Raw genomic sequence first — 21,182 nt, 5'->3', positions numbered from 1 at the left:
TGCTTGGTGCCAATTACATTTATGGGCTTGTCCCCAGGAGTGCCAGGAAAATGTCAGTTAGTGCTGACACATCACCAGCTGGGGGCTCTGTCTCATGGGGCTCTGTTTCCAGGACTTGTTATTAATATACCCCGTTGTGATCTGCAACTCTGTTCAATGATGGCAAGTCTATAAGGGATGGTTTTGTGTAGGAACCTTGGAAAATGGGAAGAGCTCAAAGGCTACGCTTCTCAAACCCCTTGCTGTGCACAAATCACCAGGGTCTTGCCCACGAGCAGATTCTGAGTCAGGTCTGGGCCGAGGCTGCTGCTGCTGGGGGGCCAGGAAACTTGCTGTGGGAAAGGGATCGGGGGGAGCACGGGCTCCGAGCCCATCTGTGATGTCAGGCGGGTGGCCCAACTACTCTGAAGTTCACATTCCTCGTTTGTAAAATAAGGGTTGCTTCTGCTCCCTAGGGTCTTTGGAAGATTTAGAGATGATGTGTGTGGATCTTCTTCCCACTCCCAGAGGGGAGGGTGAGACTCCTTCTCTTGGGTCACCTTCTCTGCACGTTCAGCCGACACCCATTTTTCTTCCCTAAAGAAGCTACTGTTCTTCCTGATCCGGATTTCTTGACCTTGGCACTCCTGTACGTTACAGGATGTTTTAAACAGCACCCCTGGCCGGTAGCACCCTCTCCCTGAGTTGTGGCAAGCCAAAGCTTTCCAAACATGGCCAACTGCCCCCGGAGGCAGCAGTGCCTAACTGGGCAGCAGCCTCCCAGGCAACAGTTCCTATTCAGGGTCCGTTCAACAGTACGTGTTGACTACGTACTCTGGGCCAATGGCCTTCACAACTGTTAAGTGGGTGTAACCAGGCTGAAGTCCTAGGCGTTGGGAAGATGAAGTGAGTTAATCTGGTATCCAGATGGAGCCAGAGAGGCAGAGATGCCAGGAGGGTTATCTGGACTGTGGGGGGCAGGCAGGGAGGGGAACACGCTGCCCGGTGCCGAGCATGCAGGAACAACAGGACTGGGGGGGGCGGTTTGCGGGGAGGCCAAGGCAGCAGGAGGGCGGGACCTGAGCTGGGAAGGAAGAGGAGGGAGAAAGCAACAGGGAGGGATTGAGATGGGAGGGGCGCAGACAGAGACATGTGCATGTGATGCAACCAGAAAAGGGAGCCCAAGGGGAGGCGGGGAAGAAGCCCGGGCTCTGGGAGGAAATGCCACGAGGCAGATCATGGCATGCACGGGTCAGCCACACGCGACCAGGAAGAGCGCTCGTGTCTGTTCTCAGCTCATCTGATTTTGGTTATAAAGAGTTAAAACAGAAAATGAAGGCCTCTTTGCTGGCTCCTGCCACCTCCTCTGAATGGGCTCTGGCCAGAGGGACGGGGAAGGCAATGAGGCTTCTGTGCCTCATTCTGTGTAGTGTTATTACCGCAATTGTGGCGACCATCTTAAACACATCTGTAAGCACATAACACAGGGAAACACTAAATGCTACCGGCTGGGCCCTGGGTCCGTCCCCCGCCCGCCAGGGAAACTGAAGTAATTGACTCAAGTGGAATCAAGCTGAGAACACCTACCCAACCTGGCCACAGCTCTTGAGACATCCTGGCACACATACGACAAGCCGGCAGCACGGACAACAGGCAACTAGATGGACTTCTAGCCCAGAGCAAGGACATTCTCTGGCTGCTGCTGGGAGGCAGCAACGGACTCCAGAAACACCCCTGGGGCATATAAAGTACGTCTGCCACATTTTAAAAATGATACAATCTCAAACACATTATTTTATGAGCTTTCCATTTTATTAGAAACGCATTCTAAGAACAGTTGAGAAGCCGTGCTTGTGGATGCGATGGATCACATTACTGGTTCCACAAAGATCTTCCAGAGCTCCTGCAGGAAACAGAGAAAGCAGATTCCTGAGGTTCGCAAAGGAGACTTCACAACGTCAGAGAGGGAGTAATTAGCAAAGGAGAAGCGTCACCACGAGGCAGCACGCACGCTGCCGCAGGAGTGGGGAGCTGCTTCTGATTCTTCGTTGTTCTGGGCTGTTCTTTCTGCCCCACTATGGAAGAAAAGCTGGATGGCTAAGTCCTGGCATTCATCCAAGACGCATCAGGATGCCACACAATCAAAATGGACCAGAAGAATGGCAGCAAGTCACAATTTTTCCATTTGGGGAGACCGTAAGTGCCGCATCCCATGACTGCTGAATTTCGTGAGGAGCTGATTTTCCTGGTCATGTGCTGCTCCTTCTGACACGGCAGGTGGAGAAGGTACAGATACACCAAGTTCTTAGTGGGGACTGAGTCCTCACTGGCAGTAGACCGTTTGCCGTCTACAGGGAGATGGGCGGGCAGGAAGGTGGCCCAGAGGCGGCGTAGCCGTGAACAGAGGCTGCTCCTCACACATGGCAACCACACAAATCCAGTGCTGTGCTTGCCTGGGGAGCGTGCGAGGGAGAGCCCTCTGTTACCCCTCATCCTCCCCTCTCCTCCTCAGAACTAGGACTGGTCCCCTCAGAACTAGGACTGGTCCCCACAGACCCACCACAGAAGGGGCGGTCACAGCCAAGAGGCAAAAAGAACAGAAGTCATTCATTCCAGACATTTGGACTTGCAGCTCCTGGTACTTATAAGGGATTTTCAAGGGTAATTTTGTTTCTCAGATTTCCCCCTATGAGCTGGGTTTAAAAACCGCAATAGGAAGTGATGTGGCTGCAGGATTAAGGCCCAGCTCTGTCGCTGCCTGGTGGGGTGACTTACCTTGTCCCGGTATCCACCAAGGCAGGGGAGAAAGGAGCTCGGCCTGGTACCTGGCCCGCGTGCCGTTACTAGTATGATTACTCAGAGGCCTAGTTTGATGGACCCACTGTGCCTGGCCAGAGGGCCACTGGTCATCAGCTAAGCCTGCCTAGTCTGAGAGGCCAGTGTATTTCCACGGTGAAGGTGTGGCCTCCAGGACTGGGGTTCCTACATCAAGAACGCCACCAAGTGCCCCCTCACTGCCTTCCTGTGTCACCAACCACCGCCTGTGCTCGGCCCTACTTCCTCTGGAGTCTGAACTGCCCGCAGGGAGAGAACAGGCTCTCAAGTCCAAGGCGACGGTTGGCCTGCAGGCCCGCCTGCAGACACAGTGACCCCTAAGAAGGGGAGAGCCCACCACAGCCTTAGGCTGCTTGCACTCCTCCGCCCCGACAGCACAGGGTACGGGCCCGTGTCTGGAAGGCCCTGGGGTCAGCAGTGTCACGCGCAGCAACGATGGCCCGCACGCGGTGGGGCCGCACCTACCAGCTGCTGGATGCGCTCATAGACAAGGAGCTGTGGGAAGGAGGCCTCCACCGGCTCCACCACGAAGCGCAGCTGGCCGTCCGCGAGCCTCTCCAGCCGCTGCAGCCAGGAGCGGAAGTGGTCGTAGGCTTCACATGTGACGTCCAGGTGTCTGAGCGTGAAGTTCAGCCTGCAAACAAGCAGCCGACACAGATGCCTCACCTTCCAGCTGCTCCCTGGCCTCACTCCCCACCAGCGGATTTTCACTGAGCGCCTACCATGTACCGAGCACTGGGTGCACTTCCTTCCTGAATCTGCAGGAGAGCCCGGGAGGTGGACATATAGTCACTGCTTCCATTTTATAGACGTGGCAACTGAGGCTCAGGGAGGCGAAGTCAGGTGACTAAGATACCACCACCCAAAAGACAGGCCCTGCCCTGAGCTACAAAGTGGAACAAGAGGTGGATGCTGACCACCACCCACTGGCCTCCCCTGCCTCCCCCAGCAAAGAATCTGCACACGACGTGCCCACAACCATATCTGCAGTGAGTGTACGAAGGGCAGGGCCTGAGCACAGTGGGTGGGGAGCCATCAGAGGGACGACTTCAGAACACGTCCTCCCAAGTCCTCCCAGCCCTGCCACTCGGCCACCTCTACACCCTAACCTGCAACACAATTTATGCTGAAACAAATTCTTTGCCTTTTCCCCTTTTATTTCCCAGATCTTTTATTACGAGAAATTTCTGACAGCGTGATCAACTATCCCAGCTTCAACCACCGCCAGCTCACGGCCGCTGTGGCCTCTGCCTCCCGCACACCCAGACTGGATTATTAAAAAGCTAACGCCAGCCATCACAGTGTCTCCTCTGTAAAAACAGCCACATGCATCTCGAAAAGATAAAGGATCATTTGCTTCTTTGTTTCACCTAAAACAAATATGATGATAATTCTTTAACATTCCAATATCCAGTCAGGACTCTCGAGGTTTCCCTCTGCCTATAAAATTAGCATCCAGGCGCGGTCCACATGCTGTCCTTGCTCACATGTGCCGTGAAGAAGCGCCTCAATATTATCCGTATGAACAACACAGCCGTGATCGCTTCCACAGGGCGAATTTCTAGATGCTGGACTGCTGGGTCAGTAAGTAGGGTCAGTTTCATCACTTTTTTTTTTTTAAGATTTTATTTTTAAGTAATCTCTACACCCAATGTGGGGCTGAACTCACAACCCCAATATCAGGAATCACAAGCTCTACTGAGGCAGCCAAGTGCCCCGGTTTTATGGCTTTTGCTACATATTCCAAATTGCTTTCAGAAAAGTTGTGCCCTAGCAGAGAAATCGGAAAAAATGGTGTAAAGTGTCCAGTACTGTGTCCAAAACGGACACCCCCTCAATGGGAGCCCTAATGCTTCAGGATGTTCAAGTGCAAGCATCCTGGAGGGGCTCTGTCTGCATCGGGACATGGGGCCCTGAGGAGACAGAAGGCATCCTGGAGGGGACATTCAGAAAGAGTGGCCACGTGTCCTGGCTCTGGAGCATGGCTGCGTTCAAGTGCTCATCTGCTCACAGACCAGCCATGACAGGTTCCCTGCTGCCCCTCAGCCTCTCTCTCCCCACCGGTGAGGCAAGGTGGGCTGGCCTGCGGATGACAGGAGGCCCCGTGTGTAAGGGGCGGCATGCGCTGGCACACGGCAGGTGCTCAGTGAGCGAGGGACAGGACGACGCTGATGAAAGTGCGCTCGGAAGGGAGCGCCTGGCTCTCGGGGGCGCAGAGCTCACCTCTTCTCCACAGACAGAATGGCCGTGCAGGCGTTTTTCAGTTTGTGAACGAGGCGGGACAGCGTTTTAAACAGAGCGTCGGTTAGGTCATCATCGTAAAACACTGCAGGGAAGGAAACAGGCTAGGGGAAAATGCAACCATTAGGGAGATCTGTCCCTCGGAGGAGCCCCGGACTCGGTGCCGGGTCCCCGTGAATGTGCAACGGCAGCAGCTTGCATGCTGAAAACCGCAGGCGGGTGCGGCGGGGCACCCGGGAGGCCGGGCAGGGCTCCGCAGGGGGGCCCGGGCGCCGCTGTGACCCAGACGTCTTACCTTCGGCTGCGAGCAGGATGGTGGTATGGCTGTAGAGGTCGGAGACGTCCTCCTGCGACCAGCTGAAGGGGACCTCCGGGTCTGTGAAAGAAGAAAGGCCATGTTGCGCATGTTCCTCTCTCTGTGGGCCGGCTCTGAGGCTGAGTGAAGCTTCAGGAGAGGAAACAGAGCTGGGGCTAGCTCGGAACGGTGGGCACTGCCAGGCAGCTCTGAATCCTAGCGCCCCAGCTTCAAGGCCACGGCTGCCAACGCGGCTGCCTCCGCCACTGAGGGGCAGGCACTGCTGCCCCATGAACTTGCTGGGTGACGCTGAGAAAGGTGCTCCACCTCTCTGGGTTTCAATTCTGCACCAGAATGGGCATAGTAAGACTGCCCTCAAGGACTGCTGGGGAGGGCAGGGGACCTAAGGTGCTAAGTGCTCGGTAGATGACCAAGTGTTTATATAAAGAGTGAGCAAGCATGCAGGTCTGAAAGAGCCTATATAATAAACTTAGAAAACTCTCCCATGCAGTTGGCTCTGAAGCCACATGGCCGACACCCTGCCACGGACAGAGGACAGAGCCATGTTGGGAGGCTGCCTCCCAGTCCTGGGCAGGTGCTTAACCCGGAGCGTCTGTCCTCATCTGTAACCTGGGGACTAATGTGCTTACTGTGCAGGGACACTACGAGTCTGAGTGACAGAGCAGGTAGAAGCGGCCAGCAACTGTCACTCATCAGCCGATGGAGCGGAGTGGCCGTGAGCTGAGGGACTGTGGCGACAGCCGGGACCCTCTGCTCAGCCCAGGACACAGGGCTGATGTCCTGGAGGTAGGACAAGGGGCCGTGCGTCTGCTGGGACGCGGGACAAGAAGATGCGCACCTGTGCACAGGTCGTCTTTGAGCCAGTCCAGTTCTTTGACCTTAACTACACCACCTGCAAAAGCAAAACCAAGCAGAATGTCCAAACTCAAAACAGAGAGAAGGCTAACCCTTCCCATTCTATGCCCAAATCCCTCCGTCCCCCCACCAACATCCTCTCCATGTCCCTCCTTCCCTACAGCATTTTCTGAGCGCTAGGTCTCGGGTCTCGCACCGGACACAGGGAATGCAAAGGTTTAGGAGGTGTGTCCCTGTCCTCAGGCACCAGCAGCCCAGGAGAGGTTGGCTGGCCAGCGCGCACCGGCCAGGCCATGTGGTCAGGGAATTGCTGAGAGGATGTGCCAGGGGCCCAGGAGAGACCACCTCTGGTGGCAGACGGCGGTGTCAGGGGAGGCTTCAAAGAGAACATGAGTCACACCTGTTCCTCCCTTCCAGCTCTTGACGACTGGGCATTCAACAAACAATGCGACGGGGCATCACATAGACAGGGCCCCGCCCCATGGAGCGCGTGGCCTAGTGGGGGGGGGGGGGAGCAGATACCTATCAACTGGTCACACAGACATCAAAATGCAACCGTTCGAGGTGAAATGAGGCTCTGGTAGGGAACTGTGACCTCGTTTGGAGGTCTGGGACCCTCACACAGGCTAGGGAGGCCGGCACGGAGCAGGTCCTATGAGGCAGGGGCTACTGATGGCAGGGCCCGACCCCCGCAGGACCTGGGACAGGCAGAGGAGCTCGGTGTCCACTCGGAGAGCAACAGGAGACCACTGAAGGGTCTGAAGCCCGCGGGCTGGAATGACCTGATCTGAGTGGGAAAGTGCCCCCCAGGCTGCTCAGAAAAGGTCTGGACAGGAAGGCCAGTGAGGAGTGGCTGCCCGCATCTATCACGTCAAGGCAGAAATCCAACAATCAGGCAGATGGGCGTGGGGGGATGGTCCGGGCAGAGGCAAGAGCATGTGAATTGAGTGTTCGGCTTGCTGGAGAGCAAGGCTATCAGGGCAAAAGGCAGGAAAAGCAGGCAGGGGTCAGACCAGGAGGTTTGGGAGCCAGAGAGCGAGCTTGGACTTCAACCCTGAAGATTTTCTGTGGGGAGTGAAGAGTCTGGCTTGCAGGACAGCCTGGGTGGGGCAGACAAGGAGCTGGGAGATCAGGTGGGGGCTGCTGTGACGTCCAGGAGGGAGAGAGCTGAAGCAGGACGCGGCAGTGGGTGTGGGAGGAGTGGATGATGCAAGGACAGAGTCATCGGATCCAAAGCTCCGTGAAGCCAGGATTGTGCTCACTCCGTTCACCTGGGTCTACAAGGCAGCGGGCAGACCCCAGCTCCCACAGTCACGGTACAGGGTGTTTGTCCCAGCGGCCAAACAGAGAACCCTCCCTCCCAGGGGGAAGAGCCGCTGAGCCTCACCTCCAGCAGCAGTCAGGTGGCCGTTGAGGGCAATGTTTCGCTGGCACATGGCCAAGAGATCTGTACCGACATCTGGAACGACAGAAGGGCACGCCATAAAACGCCAGCCACCACTGCATTCTCATCTCCAGGCTCAAAAGCCTGACTGAAGAGAGGTGCAAAATGGAAAGTCAAGTTTCTCCTGTATGCTTACTGCCAACATTAAGTACGTTCACTTTAAGTTCCTCTTTAACGACCTTTCCCTTCAGTAAGAGATGATGGTGCTGGTGGGGATGGACTGTGCAGTCCAGAGGGAAGGGGTGAGAGCTCCTGTTTTGAGTGTGTATGAAAGAACAGGCATGGGTGTTTGGAGGTGATTCATTGAGACACAGGGCAGGTTCCTACATGCTGGGGGCACGCTCTCGGAGCATGACTCGTCACGGCCATCCCTGTCTCCTGAGCTGCCCATGGCTCTGACAAGGTGGCGCTTCCCTCCATTTCAGCAGAACCGTTCGATCCTCGGTACCGTGCATCCTTGATGGGGCCTGGGGTGCGGGGGTGCAGGCATTTTACCAAAACTTGATTTTCACTTAGGAGAGTGTATGCGTGGAAGGTACGGAAAGCTGTGTGAGTGACATTTGCCCGGCCCACATGGCTGTGGATGTCCCGACCCTGTCCCATTACCCACTGAGGGCTCTCCATTCCAGGGAACGTGCAGAGCCTGGGACACACCTATTGGCTTTCCCGGGGCCACTGGGTAGAGAGAATATTGATGGTGTGTGCCTAATAGCACACAACCAGTTTAGCAGCTTGTAAGTCTTTATGGGAGTTTTTGTTCAAATAGATCTTCCGTGGGATTTTAACATATAAAACAGGTAAGAGAGGAGCAGCTTTGGCCAAGTGGCAGTGGAAGACCAGAGACCTGGGGCTGCCCCCCAATTAACCCTTTGCCAGCCCCAGAGGGACAGCACAGAACTCTGCTCCATGGAAACCAGTATGAACCATGGGCGCCTCCCCCACCCGTCATGTGATAGCGGCCGTGTGTATGACTTGGGGCCAGCATGTGATCTTACTCTTAGTCTGCCCATCTGGACAAAGGATGGTGACAGACTCCCTGACTACTGCCCAGGGTCACTATGAAGTCACAAACGGGGGCTGAAGCATGTGAAAGGCTTTGCCAACTAGAACGTGCCATGTAGATGTGAGCTCCCTTCTTTGTGCCAGGAAATCCCCCTCTCAAGGATAAGACTACTTGATTATATGCTGCTGTTAGGCAACAGGCACAGGGCAAAGCTCTTGGGTGGTGTATGATGGCTTGACTATGGGAAGGGCTTGCTGACAATTTGCCTGCACCCTGGCACAGAGAAGAACCGGGGCTGCCCCGCACACTCCCGGCCAGTGGCCAATGCAGAGTATCTGGAAAGTGTGCCAGCATCACAGGGGATCCCTAACTTCCCTTTCCAGTCTCACAAGAAACACAGAGGCACCATGGGGATGGGAACTAGGAATCAACAAAGATGCAAACCAGAGCAGATGTCCCCTTTCTGCCCAGCAGACCCTGAAGATTTAAAGTGCAGTGACACTCCCCTGATGAGATCCTACCCTCTTATGAACTAGTACACGCTTTCGGAAAAAGCGTGTGGGCCAGAGTGGGGTGTAGTTGAGAGCACCACACCCTTGGCAAATTGTGGGTGTCACCACTGAACTGCGGGTACGTGACATGCCATCACTGTGGTGGGGGGGGTGAGGGGATCTATGGCACTTTCTGTAACATTTTAGCAGCTTCTATGTGAGTTTAACACTACTTCAAAATAAAAAACTGAGAGTGGGGCACCTGGGTGGCTCAGTTGGTTGGGCGTCTGCCTTCGGCTCAATTCATCATCCCGGGGTTCCCGGATGGAGCCCTGCATGGAGCCCTGCATCAGGCTCCCTGCTCAGCGGGGAGTCTGCTTCTCCCTCTCCCTCTGCTGCTCCCCTTGCTCGTGCTCTTTCTCTCTCTCTCAAATAAATAAAATCTTTTAAAAAAATAAAGAATAAATTAAAAAACGGAGAAAGAAATCACTTGGCAATATGTATCAAAAGCTTAAAAAGGGAAGGGGCGCCTGGGTGGCTCAGTTGGTTAAGCGCCTGCCTTTGGCTCAGGTCATGATCCCAGGGTCCTGGGATCGAGCCCCACATCGGGCTCCCTGCTCAGCGGGAAGCCTGCTTCTCCCTCTCCCACTCCCCCTGCTTGTGTTCCCTCTCTCGCTGTGTCTCTCTCTGTCAAATAAATAAATAAAATCTTTAAAAAAAAAAAAAAGCTTAAAAAGGGTCACACCTGCTTCTAGGAACCTAGTCTGAGGATCAGCAGACAATGGTGAACAAAGGTGTACACCGCAGGGCAACTAACAAAGCTGCAAACAGAAAACAAAAACACCAAAACACATGGGAACAACCAAAATGTCCAGACACAGGAAAATGGTTAAAAAAAAAAAAAAAAGAAAAGATGAAACATTACCTAGTCGTTAAGTCATATTTATAATTTCTAATGACTTTGGAAAATACTCTTGAAAAAATGTTTTTTCACATTTTTGGCAACACAGAGCAACGACTATATAGTCTGATTTCAGCTACTATTTTGGAGTATGTACATTCAAAGGAAAAGGGGAAAGATGATAAAAAAAAAAAACCCCACATACGAACAGTTCAAGTAATGGTTCTAAAGCTCCCGGAGGACAGCAATTCTGTCTTACTCACTCCTGGATCTCCTGCATCTAGGACCATGTCTGCATACAGTGGGCACTCAATAAACTGCACACTGTTGAACGAATCTGGGGATTGTAAAAGTCTGAGTCAATTTCACTTGCTGTCCTAGGAAGTTTCCACAAAAAGTAGGCAAGACTTCTATAACAGAGAAAAAATGTGAAGCCTGTTTTCAAGCCTTATAAAAGGCGGACCCCTCCTGGTTTCCTGAGATGTCCAGCTTTCGTGGGCAGGGCAGCAGGGCCTCCTGCACTGTAAGTGCTCCTGCACCGTAAGTGCTCCTGCACCTGTGGGCTGTGCTGGGCCATCCCGATGTGACTGAGAAAACAACACAGGGTGGAGAAAACCATGGAACGGAATGGCAAAATCCACAGCAGCAGAAGTTCAATTCCCAGCTGTTCCGCCCCACTTTCTGACATAGCAGGGCGCACCCTGTGGGGAAACTACTTCCCCTCAGCCCGAGATGGTGGGCCTACCTGTGCAGTAAACGGTACGCGCCACAGTGGCTGCCATAATGCTGGCCAGCCCTGTGCCCGCCCCGAGCTCCAGCACGGTGCGTCCCTGGAAGAGGTCCCGTTGGAACAGGATGTAGTCAGCCAGGAGCAGGGCACCCCGCCACACCTGGGGGAGAGAGGACAAGGAATGACAGCTGACGTGAGGCTCCAGGGAGACCCTTCGGGGCCACAGGAAGTGGGTGGGACCTACCCACCTGCTTGCCAACATCCTCCAGGGGGGTGGCCATGGTGTGTTCTGGACAGGATGGAAACCAAAAGAGAAAGGGCTACTGTGAAAATGGGGATGGACAGAACACAGACAAGACGAGGTGCGTGGCATTCTGCAATGGGTGCTGGAGTTGAGCATTCTCCAGAGTGGCAGAAACACGGGTGGTGCAACAGTTGGGAGGGACTGTGTGAGCGTCACTCACAGACCAGGCACAGAGGCTGGCTCCGATAACCGGGAATCTCTGCCCCTCAGGTCCTGGCCCAGCCTGGTCACACACACTGCACCCCACAATCCACTTTACTGTGCTCAGTAACTGCACACTCATCACAGTGTGTTTATGTCGTCTGGATCAGCTCTATGCTGACAACAGTCACGGTGCATTCCGCATGTTTCTCACGCTTAGAACCAGACCAAAAGTCAACAAAGTGAGTTTGAGTTTATACCCCTTTTCAGGTGAACTATGATAAGACATATTCTCAAGCACAAAATGTATTAGGATAAAATCTCATGGTGGTATGGGGGGCGGGGGAGAGAACAGAAAGAGGACAAAGAGAAAGAGGAACATGGCAAACATCTTTGCTGTTAAAGAACTGGCTCTCACATTCTTAAGCAGGATGGGGATGGCTATCAAATTAAAATACGCACAACACGCGCACAGTGTGGGGGGCTCCATGTGCTTGTCAGGCTTGCCCACATCGGACCACATGCTCACAATGGAACAGGAGAAGGGACCGAGGGACCAAGACAGGGCAGAGAACCGCAGGGTCAGAAGCAGCATGGGTGATGCTGCCCATGCCCCCTCCACGAGGGTCTGCCCTATGAGGTGAGGGGGGCTGCCTGCACGCCCCTGCTGTTTGGTTCCCAAACGGGGGGTTCGACCTCATGATCCTGAGACCAAGACCTGAGCTGAGATCAAGAGTTGGAAGCTCAACAGACTGAGCCACCCAGGTGTCCCTCCCGTCCGGGTATTTTTTAACTGGCTTCTCAGATGGGTCCACAACCTGAAAACGACCTGATCTGTGGGTCAGAGGAAAAGGGGGTCAGGAGACTGACATCTGCTTAGTGCCCACTCTGTACCAGGCCCCATACAGGCACATACTTGGCATTACTTATTAAATGATCACCAAAGGGCAGTATCCTGGCCCCCAGTTTATAGGTGCAAACACGGGCTCTGGGTGAGCAAGACACTTGTAAAAAGTTACCTGGCTCGTGAGGGGTGGAGGTGGGTTAAAGCCCAGCTCTGCAGGGCGCCAGAGTCCAAGACCTGGTCCCTTATGTCACACCTTACAGATGGAAGCATACAGATGGGGATGGAACACCCAGGGGTTATCCCTGTAGCTCGAGCATTTAATTGCCTTGCCACTCTGCTCCCGCAGGGTGGGAAGGACTGACAGCATGCTGAAAGGAAGGGCCTCACCATGAGGTCTGTGAGATGGGACAGGGCAGGCCCTCTGCTGTGGGACTTTGTTCTCAGCCTGTGGGATGGTATGTTCCCCGGACATTAAACACACACACCAGAGGCTAAACCCTCAGTATAGAATAACCAAGTCAGCCATTCCCCCCTCAGGGAGGTCAATTAAGTGAAAGCTGAGAGCAAAATGAGCCATCACAGCCCCCCACGTCTCCCTAGGACAGAACTTTCCAATGTTCTGATCACATGACATAAGAACATAGACTGTGGTGGGTGCCTGGGTGGCTCAGTCAGTTAAGCGTCTGCATTCGGCTCGGGTCATGGTCCCAGGGTCCTGGGATTGAGTCCCATGTTGGGCTTTCTGCTTCTTCTTCTCCCTCTGCTTGCCACTCCACCTGCTTGTGCTCTGTGTGTGTGTGTGTCAAATAAATAAATAAAATCTTTAAAAAAAAAATGGAAAAAAAAAAAAAGAACATAGGCTCTGGCGTCAGACAGACCTGGGTGCAAATCATCACTCTGCCACTGACTGGCTGTGTGACCTGGGGCAAGTTCCTCAACCTCTCTGGGTCTCAGTTCCCACCTCTGTGAAATGGGAATGCTCATCTCTGGAAAGGCTGTGAAGAACAGAGGTAATCCACGGAAAACACAGAGTAGGGTTCTGGGCAGGCACTCAGTAACTACTTGTTGTACGGATGTGTGGATGGAAGAGAGCTGCTGCTGTTTTTTGGTTTTTTTTTTTTTTAAAGATTTTATTTATTTGACAGAGAGAGACACAGCGAGAGAGGGAACACAAGCAGGGGGAGTGGGAGAGGGAGAAGCAGGCTTCCCGCCGAGCAGAGAGCCCGATGCGGGGCTTGATCCCAGGACTCTGGGATCATGATCTGAGCCGAAGGCAGACGCTAACGACTGAGCCACCCAGGCGCCCCGCTGCTGCTGTTTTTGAGGGTGCCCTAACTAATCCTGTGTCCCCACCCCATGCCAGTGCCCAGCCTTACTGGGGCCTCAGATACCATCAGGGACCCTGGATCTCAAGGAACAGACTCAACCCACAGCTCTTTTCCCCCAAATGAGCAATGCTGGGGGTGGCAAGAGTCGTGGCTGTGGAGAGGGACATGGATTCAGAACCTTCCTCACTGCCCCCCAGCTGTGTGGCCTCGGGCTTGTCACTTCCTATCTGTATACTCTCCCTGATCCACAAACACACGGGGCCCTGATCCACACTGCGGTGCCGTGCTCGTGGCAGGCGAGCCAGACTTGTATTTACCTATTCTGATGATATCCTGGGGGCTGCTCTCTTGTGCTTCGTCTGCCAGGGGGTCGTCTTCCTCCTGTGTTAGAATTGTGGGATGTACCTTGTCTCTCGGAGGCCCCACTGGCTCAGGGTCCGAAGCTGCCCGTGGTCTCCTCTCAACGTCCAAATCTCCGTCCTCGTCCAGCCGAGCTCCCACCCCCTCCTGGATGGTGGCGTCACTCCTGCAGCCACTCCCCAGAGGGGGTCTGGCACTGCCCGGCCCAGAGGGAGGCACTTCCTCTGTGGGGCCCATGGCATGACAGCCACCCTCAACCCCTGAGTCTGTCTGAGAGTCTCGGTTCCACAGAAGCTTGAACTGGGACAGGAAAACTGCAAGGCAAGATGAACACAAAAGGAGCATATCTCCAAGCTGTCTCCTCCTTGCAGAAAATCTGATTTCCACCCGGACAGTTTTACAGGCCGGGTGGAGACATAGTAATGCCCACAGAAAAGGCTCATTTGACTCAGTCGAGGAGCTGGGGCCATTGAGAGTGACTACCATTTGATCAGCATCTATTGTGAAGGTGCTTGGCCCCCATTATCTTAGCCCTCCCTGCCGCTATGAAGAGTGGTCCCAGCTCCACTTTACAAACGTGGAAACTGAGGCTTAGGGAAGTTAAGGGAGCCAACAAAGCCACACAGCTTTTGACATGCCAAGGCAAGACTCACACCCAGCCTGCTCAACTCCTAAACTGATGCCCTTCGCACTACACCATTCCACCTGTTAAGGGCTGGAAGACAGGACAAGGACACCAAGTGGCCTTCCCCATCCGGTGGCTAGAACGTCACTGGGACCAGTTTCAGTAAGAGTATGTGTTCCAGAGAAGTGGGCTGGAGGCGGGGGTGCAAGGGTTCAAGAGGACAGTCCTGGGCTGCAGTCCTCCATCTCCCTAGGCTACCTGACGCAGGCCAGCCACTGATCTGTTCTGGATCTCCGGTTCCTGAATTCAGGGTCCAAACTGGGACACAAGGAAAAGGGGAGTATTAATTACACCACAACAAGCTAATACAGGGTGATCAAAGCTGGGGAGGGTGGCCAGGGAGGACCTGTGTGAGGTGACATTTGGAGTCAGAGCTGGGAGGGAAGAACCTTCTGAGTCGAACAACAGCAAGAGCAAAGGCGCTGAGGGAGGAAGTGCGTGCAGTGCAGTGTATGAGGGACAGAAAGGAGCAAAGAAAGGTAAGTATGAACACACAGGCAAGGGCTGGTTTGGGCTGGGCCTCACAGGCCAGGGTGAAGAGTCTGATTTTATTCTAAGAGCAAGGCGGAGCCACTGGAGGGTCTAAATCAGGGTGCTGATGTGATCTGCATTTTTAAAAGATCCCCTTGGCTGCTGTAGCATGAGGGTGTGTGGAGCAAAGCCAGGGAGCCCCGGTGGGAAGGGCTGGAGGCCCCCCTAGTGACAAAGGGAGCCAGCCTGGGGTGGGGCAATGGGAGCCTGAACCCTGACTCCCGACCAGACCATGGGCTTCCTGAGAGCAGGGCTTGGCTCATTGCCTTCTGCATTCCCAGCATCAAGTCCTGCCCACCCACCCCCAACCCTGTACAAAGTAAGTGCTTGGGAAAGCACAGGACTTCACTCAATGCAACAAGGGTACTTAAGAAGTGGTATGAGGGTAACAGTTGAACAATGCAATCTACCTAGTCTTTTACCCAAAAAGAGGAGTATGAGAAAGCAGAAAACAAAATGAGATCCACGGGGCTGGACCCCTTGGCACAAGTCCAGGACCTTACCGGGCTGCCCCATGCCATTCAGCCGCACCATGAGGTGCCTGTGGTTCGGGGTGTAGAGGTGGACATCTGAGAGCACAGTGTCACTTTTGAAGGTGACCTCATCCATAGTTGGGGTGGGGGCCAGCCACCATGGCCGGGTTCCTCGTGAATCATGGGACAGCAGCACCTGGAAGGCAAGATCAAGTCCTCAGAACAGCAGGTCCCAAAGGGGAACGGTATAAACACTCCCCAGTCCGGTGGTAAACAGCTTTGCATTACCCCGGGAGAAGACGCTTCCCTTTTTAAATTCTCTTATGTTTTTCCTAAAGGAGAAAGTCTCGGAGCCTTTGCAAGGGAAAAGAATCCAGCTAGAATTGTGTTATTTTGTTTGCGGTGTGTTCATTTTCACAGGAATCTTTTATTTATGGCAAAGGATCTGAATTTCTATTTATACTGATAAAGTTTTCCTTCCCTTTTAATCTTTTCCAACTTTTTTATTGTGAAAGTTTTCAAATAGACAAGAAAGTTGAGGGCATAGCATAATAAACAGCCATATACCCGCAGCTTAGATCCAGTGATCATCAACACCTTGTCATATGGGGTCGATTGATCTGTCTACCTGGGTTTTTGCTCCCCTGAACTGCAAGTAAATTCTAGACATCACATTTTATCCTTAAATTCCTCTATAGTGTCTCTTAAGACATCTGTCACATAACCGTAAGACCGTTAGCAAATCTAAGATAATTTATGATTCCTTTGTACCATTTAAAACCCCATCCCTGGGGCGCCTGGGTGGCTTAGTTGTTAAGCATCTGCCTTCGGCTTGGGTCATGATCCCAGGGTCCTGGGATCGGGCCCCGCATCCCTGGGATCACGCCTCGCATTGGGCTCCCTGCTTGTGCTCCCTCTCTTGCTGTCTCTCTCTGTCAAATAAATAAATAAAATCTTAAAAAATAAAAAAAATAAAAAATAAATAAAAAATAAAACCCCATCCCTGTCCATAGCCAATTTTCTCCATTTCTCATGCAAATATCTTTTATAGCTGGTTTTCCCTAAAACAGTATTCAATCACAATTTACACTTTGCATTTAGTTATTGCCCCTTTGGGTTTTTTTTTTTATCCTAGAAGCTGACTCCAGTGCCTCAAATACCCTTTCTTGCTTTAAAACATTCTTTTTAAATTAAAAAAGTGGGGGGCGGGGGAGTAGATTCAAAGGGAAAGCAACCAAGGCAATCACTGTACAGGTGATGTACAGATGTGGGAAATTATGCAGGTGACACAGCAATAACTGGTGTGGAAAACTACGCCTGCTGCAAAGGGGTCAAAACAGGAAGGCTCCCTCTCCAACCCAACGTTCTGCCTCATCAAAAAGCATCAAACGGCAGCAACATGCATAGCCATGGGCTGGGATGCTGGGTGGAATAGGTGTAAACCCCAGTCTCCCACCTCGTATCTATGTGACCTGGGGGAAATCATTCACTTCTCTGGACCTGTTTCTTTAGCTATATTCTCACCTTGCAGGTTTCCTGGGGTGTAAAGAACTGAGCAGAGTCTGTGGCCCACAGCAGTTGTTAATTCCTTGTGTTGGGGTTGGTTTCAGGCGTTTGGCCCAAACCTGCCCATAACCCCTGGCCTCCTACAGGAGCTGTTCCTACCTGGGTAGGTGTGTGCACTAGCCGTGAGTCCTAGGCAAACCTCTCAGGCCTCTATTTCTTCAACTGGAAAATGGCATCATCATAACCCAGGCTGTCCTCATAGTTTGAGCACACATAACTGGAGTTCCTACATTTAAGGACTTGCCATGTGGAAGCCAAAATTGTACTTACACAAAAAAATTTTGTGAAAAAGCTGACCCCTTGTTAAATTAGTCTCCATGCTGGCTCCCCCACTTGACACTAGAAGCCAGCACAGAGCAAGTGGGTTGTAAAGTGAGGCTGTGAATCTAGTAAAATGATGCAGAATTTCATGGTGCCGGTGAAAGTGACAGAGGAGAAATGCTCCATCCTCAGGCAAAAGCCCTCAACCAATGAGGACTGGAAAAATTAGGCTGCATCCAAAAAGAGACTAAATGTCTCAAAGATAGGTGTGGTTCTCCCAGGACTGAAACATGTCCTGGGGGAAAACTGAGGACTTCTTACATATAGTTTTGGGGGAAAAAAAAATCGTCTGTGATGAAGCTATGAAAGTCAAACAAGAACCAAAGGATGCTGTTTCTTGTTATAGGACAATTTTGGTGGAAAAATTACATCCTACAGATAAGCATAATATTACCATTGCACACCAACTTTTCTTAAATATAGACAAAAACAAAACTCAAATTCTTCATTTCTAGCTCAATTTTCAGTTTTAAAATTCAAACTGCCCAGGCTTCCTAGAAATGTACCCTACAACTGAGTACCAGGAGTTGGAATCCCTTTAGAGGGCTTCTCCTAGGATCAGGTTATCTCGGAACAGAGGTCTCTTGTACCTACCTCCAGACCTGTGTGAGGATTAAATGAGACAATGATCAGTTTTAGAGTTCAGGACATAGTAAATGGTTAATAAATAACAAAAGTGAGTACCGATCATTGTAGCGTTAATAATTATTATTTGAGAGAGAGTGAGCAAGAGCACAAGTGTGGGGAGAGGCAGAGGGAGAGACTTCCCGCTGAGCAGGGAGCGCAACGTGGGGCTTGATCCCAGAACCCTGGGATCTTGATCCGAGCCGAAGGCGCTTAACTGGCTGAGCCACCCAGGTACCCCAAATAATAATTATTATTGAAGAGTGTGCTGGCAGATAGAAAAAGGCAACAGTTTTTCTACTTAGGAATAGCTGACTCAGAGTCTCTGTCTGGGAATGCTGCAACTGGATGCGTTTCAGTCCCGTCTCCTCACTGGAGAAGAGGGAAAGAACACCCAGACTGCAGATGGTACCCCCCTCGCGCCTCCATCACTAGGGTTTGAGCCGTGGGGGCCAGACTGACGCTCTCAGCCTTTCTCCCCTAGGGTTCCCCTCCAAAAGCAGTTTGCTGGGATCTGAGGATTGAAATACAGCCCCGCCTCCCAGGCTTTCCCTCTTTCAGGTGTCACTCTACCCACTCATTCAACAATGGGGATTTGGGCGAAGTTCTGTGACAGTTTGTGTCCAGGCGCGGGATAATGCAGGGCAGGGTATGAAGACTGGGAAGCTGGGGGGACCGCGGTCCAGGGGCGCGGGGGCGGCGCGCAGAGTTGGGAGTCAGGGGCTCCAGTGACCTCCTCCCCTCCCGGGGCTCCTCTTTCTGTCTTGCCGCCTCCCTGAACGCCTCTCAAAAGGCATTTACAGTTCGGCCTCGTCCTCCCTTCTTAATCCTGAACCGAGGGGGCTGCTTGGACCCCGGACAGAAACCCACATGACAAGGCTCTTTCTCCCACCACCATTGCTCGACAGGGGACACTGAGGCCAAGTGGGGACTAGGGCTTCAGGTCGGTGGGGGCCCGGTTTCAAGGTTAGGCTCGCTGCCAGGAGGCTCCCTGCACTCTCCCCATCCTGCCGCCTCTCCCTAGAGCTTACCTGCCGCGGGCTGCAGGGTAGAGCCCGGCCGAGCCCTCTAGCCGCCGGTCTCAGGCGGCCGCCATAGTAGGCGGTCTGCGCAGGCGCGGCCACGCCCCTCGGCGCGCGTCCTCCGGCGCCGCGCCGTGGCCACGCCCACCTGCCCGAGGTGCCTTGGCGGCGGGCTCCTCGGTACCTTTCCTTAACAAGAAGCTGTGGGACCTTGGTCCCTCGTATTTTGTGCCTTTCGCCATTCACGAGGCCTGACACAGACCTGCCATGTCGGGCCATGAGGGTCCTACCGTAAGTCATGACCCAGCGGCAATCCTACTTTGGGGTCACCTCTTCCAGGAGCCTTCCTTGAGTCCCCCTTCTCCTGCTCACGTTGACCAGTGTCTGGGCTCTCCGCATCAGAGCACCTGTGGCTCTGGTTGTCAAGACATGTTTACCTGTCTCCATCACTAGGATTTTAGTGCATTGGGGGTAGAAGAAGCTGCAGGGTCACATCTGCAACTCAGGCTGGACTTCTCCGAAGCCAAAAGGGGAAATAGAATAATGCTTGTAAAGCAGTTAGCATCATCCTTGGCATGCTGTGAGCACCCGAAAAATGGCAACTGTACTTATAAGTTATATACATATATATTTTTTTTGAGGAGAGGCTTTTATTTTTTAAATTTATTTTTATCTTTTTCATCATTATAAGTGTACTCTTTTTTTTCTTCTAAGATTTTATTTATTTGACAGAGAGATAGAGCAGGAACACAAGCAGGGGGGAGTGGGAGAGGGAGAAGCAGGCTTCCCGAGGAGCAGGGAGCCCGATGTGGGGCTCGATCCCAGGACCCTGGGACCATGACCTGAGCGGAAGGCAGATGCTTAACGACTGAGCCACCTAGGCGCCCTTATAAGTGTACTCTTTAATCCCCACCCCCCAGCACCCACCTCCCCTCTGGTAACAATCAATTTGTTCTCTATAGTTAAGAGTCTGTTGCTTGGTTTCCCTCTCTCTCTCTGTTTTTCTTTTGCTCATTTATTTTGTTTCTTAAATGCTACATATGAGTGAGATCATGTGGTATTTGTCTTTTGTCTTTCTCTGGCTGACTTATTTCACTCACCATTATACTCCTGAGCTCCATCTGTGTCATTGCAAATAGCAAGATTTCATTCTTCTTTATGGCTGAATAATATTCCATTTTATATCTATACCACATCTTCTTTATCCATTCATCAGTCGATTGACACTTGGGCTGCTTCCGTATCTTGGTTATTGTAAATAATGCTGCTATAAACACAGGGGTGCATGTATCCCTTTGAATGAGTGTTCTTGTATTCCTTGGGTAAATACCCAGGAGTGACATTGCTGGATCATAGGGTAGTCTATTTAATTTTTTGAGGAACCTCCATACTGTTGTCCAGAGTGGCTGCACCAGTTTGCATTCCCACCAGTAGTGTACAAGGGTTCCCTTTTCTCCACATCCTCACCAATACCTGTTGTTTCTTGTGTTGTTGATTTTAGCCATTCTGACAAGTGTGAGGTGATACCTCATTGTGGTTTTGATTTGCATTTCCCTGATGCCAAGTGATGTCGAGCATTTTTTCATGTGTCTGTTGGCCATCTGTATGTCTTCTTTGGAAAAATGTCTGTTCATGTCTTCTGCCCATTTTTTACTCAGATTATTTATTTTTGAGGTGTTGAGTTGTATAAGTTGTTTATATATTTTGGATGCTAAACCCTTATCAGATAATCATTTGCAAATATGTTCTCCCATTCCATAGATTGCCTCTTAGTTTTTGTTGATTGCTTCCTTTGCTATGCAGAAACTATTTATTTTGATGTAGTTCCAATAGTTTATTTTTGCTTTTGTTTCCCTTACCTCAGGAAACATATCTAGAAAGATGTTGCTACGCCTGATGTCAAAGAGGTTACTGCCTGTGTTTTCCTCTAGGATTTTTATGATTTCAGGTCTCACATATAGGTCTTTAATCCATTTTGAATTTGTATTTGTGTGTGGTGTAAGAAAGTGGTCCAGTTTCATTCTTTTGCATGTGGCTGACCAGTTTTCCCAACACCATTTGTTAAAGAGATTGTCTTTTTCACATTGGATATTCTTTCCTGATTTGTCAAAGATTAATGGACCTTATAAGCTATTATTGTTGCTTACAGTAGTTCATCCCCGTGGTAAACACCCCCGATGTGCTG

General features: G+C 52.0%; 1 protein-coding gene across 5 annotated transcripts; it reads right to left on the bottom strand.

Annotated features, from left to right (window-relative positions):
* Positions 1-1,769: 1,769 nt before the first annotated feature.
* Positions 1,770-19,080, bottom strand: METTL22 (methyltransferase like 22). 5 transcript variants are annotated; one of them, XM_035022235.1, is made up of 11 exons: positions 19,007-19,080; positions 15,495-15,660; positions 13,733-14,089; positions 11,044-11,084; positions 10,811-10,955; positions 7,614-7,685; positions 6,210-6,263; positions 5,351-5,431; positions 5,038-5,140; positions 3,280-3,448; positions 1,770-1,882 (listed from the first exon to the last, which is right to left on the bottom strand). In XM_035022235.1, the coding sequence occupies exons 2-11, from the start codon at positions 15,598-15,600 to the stop codon at positions 1,847-1,849; spliced, it is 1,164 nt and encodes a 387-aa protein (XP_034878126.1). In that variant the 5' UTR covers positions 15,601-15,660; positions 19,007-19,080; the 3' UTR covers positions 1,770-1,846. The 5 variants fall into 5 exon arrangements, with proteins under 5 accessions (XP_034878126.1, XP_034878127.1, XP_034878125.1 ...); XM_035022236.1 differs by lacking the exon at positions 19,007-19,080 and adding an exon at positions 16,989-17,097; XM_035022234.1 differs by lacking the exon at positions 19,007-19,080 and adding an exon at positions 16,236-16,255.
* Positions 19,081-21,182: the final 2,102 nt, after the last annotated feature.

The sequence above is a fragment of the Mirounga leonina genome, unplaced genomic scaffold, assembly GCF_011800145.1.
Source record: "Mirounga leonina isolate KUSES-001 unplaced genomic scaffold, KU_Mleo_1.0 Mir_175, whole genome shotgun sequence".
Lineage (NCBI taxonomy): Eukaryota > Metazoa > Chordata > Mammalia > Carnivora > Phocidae > Mirounga > Mirounga leonina.
Note: the sequence above shows the minus strand (reverse complement) of the source record. Positions and strands in the feature narration are given on the sequence as shown.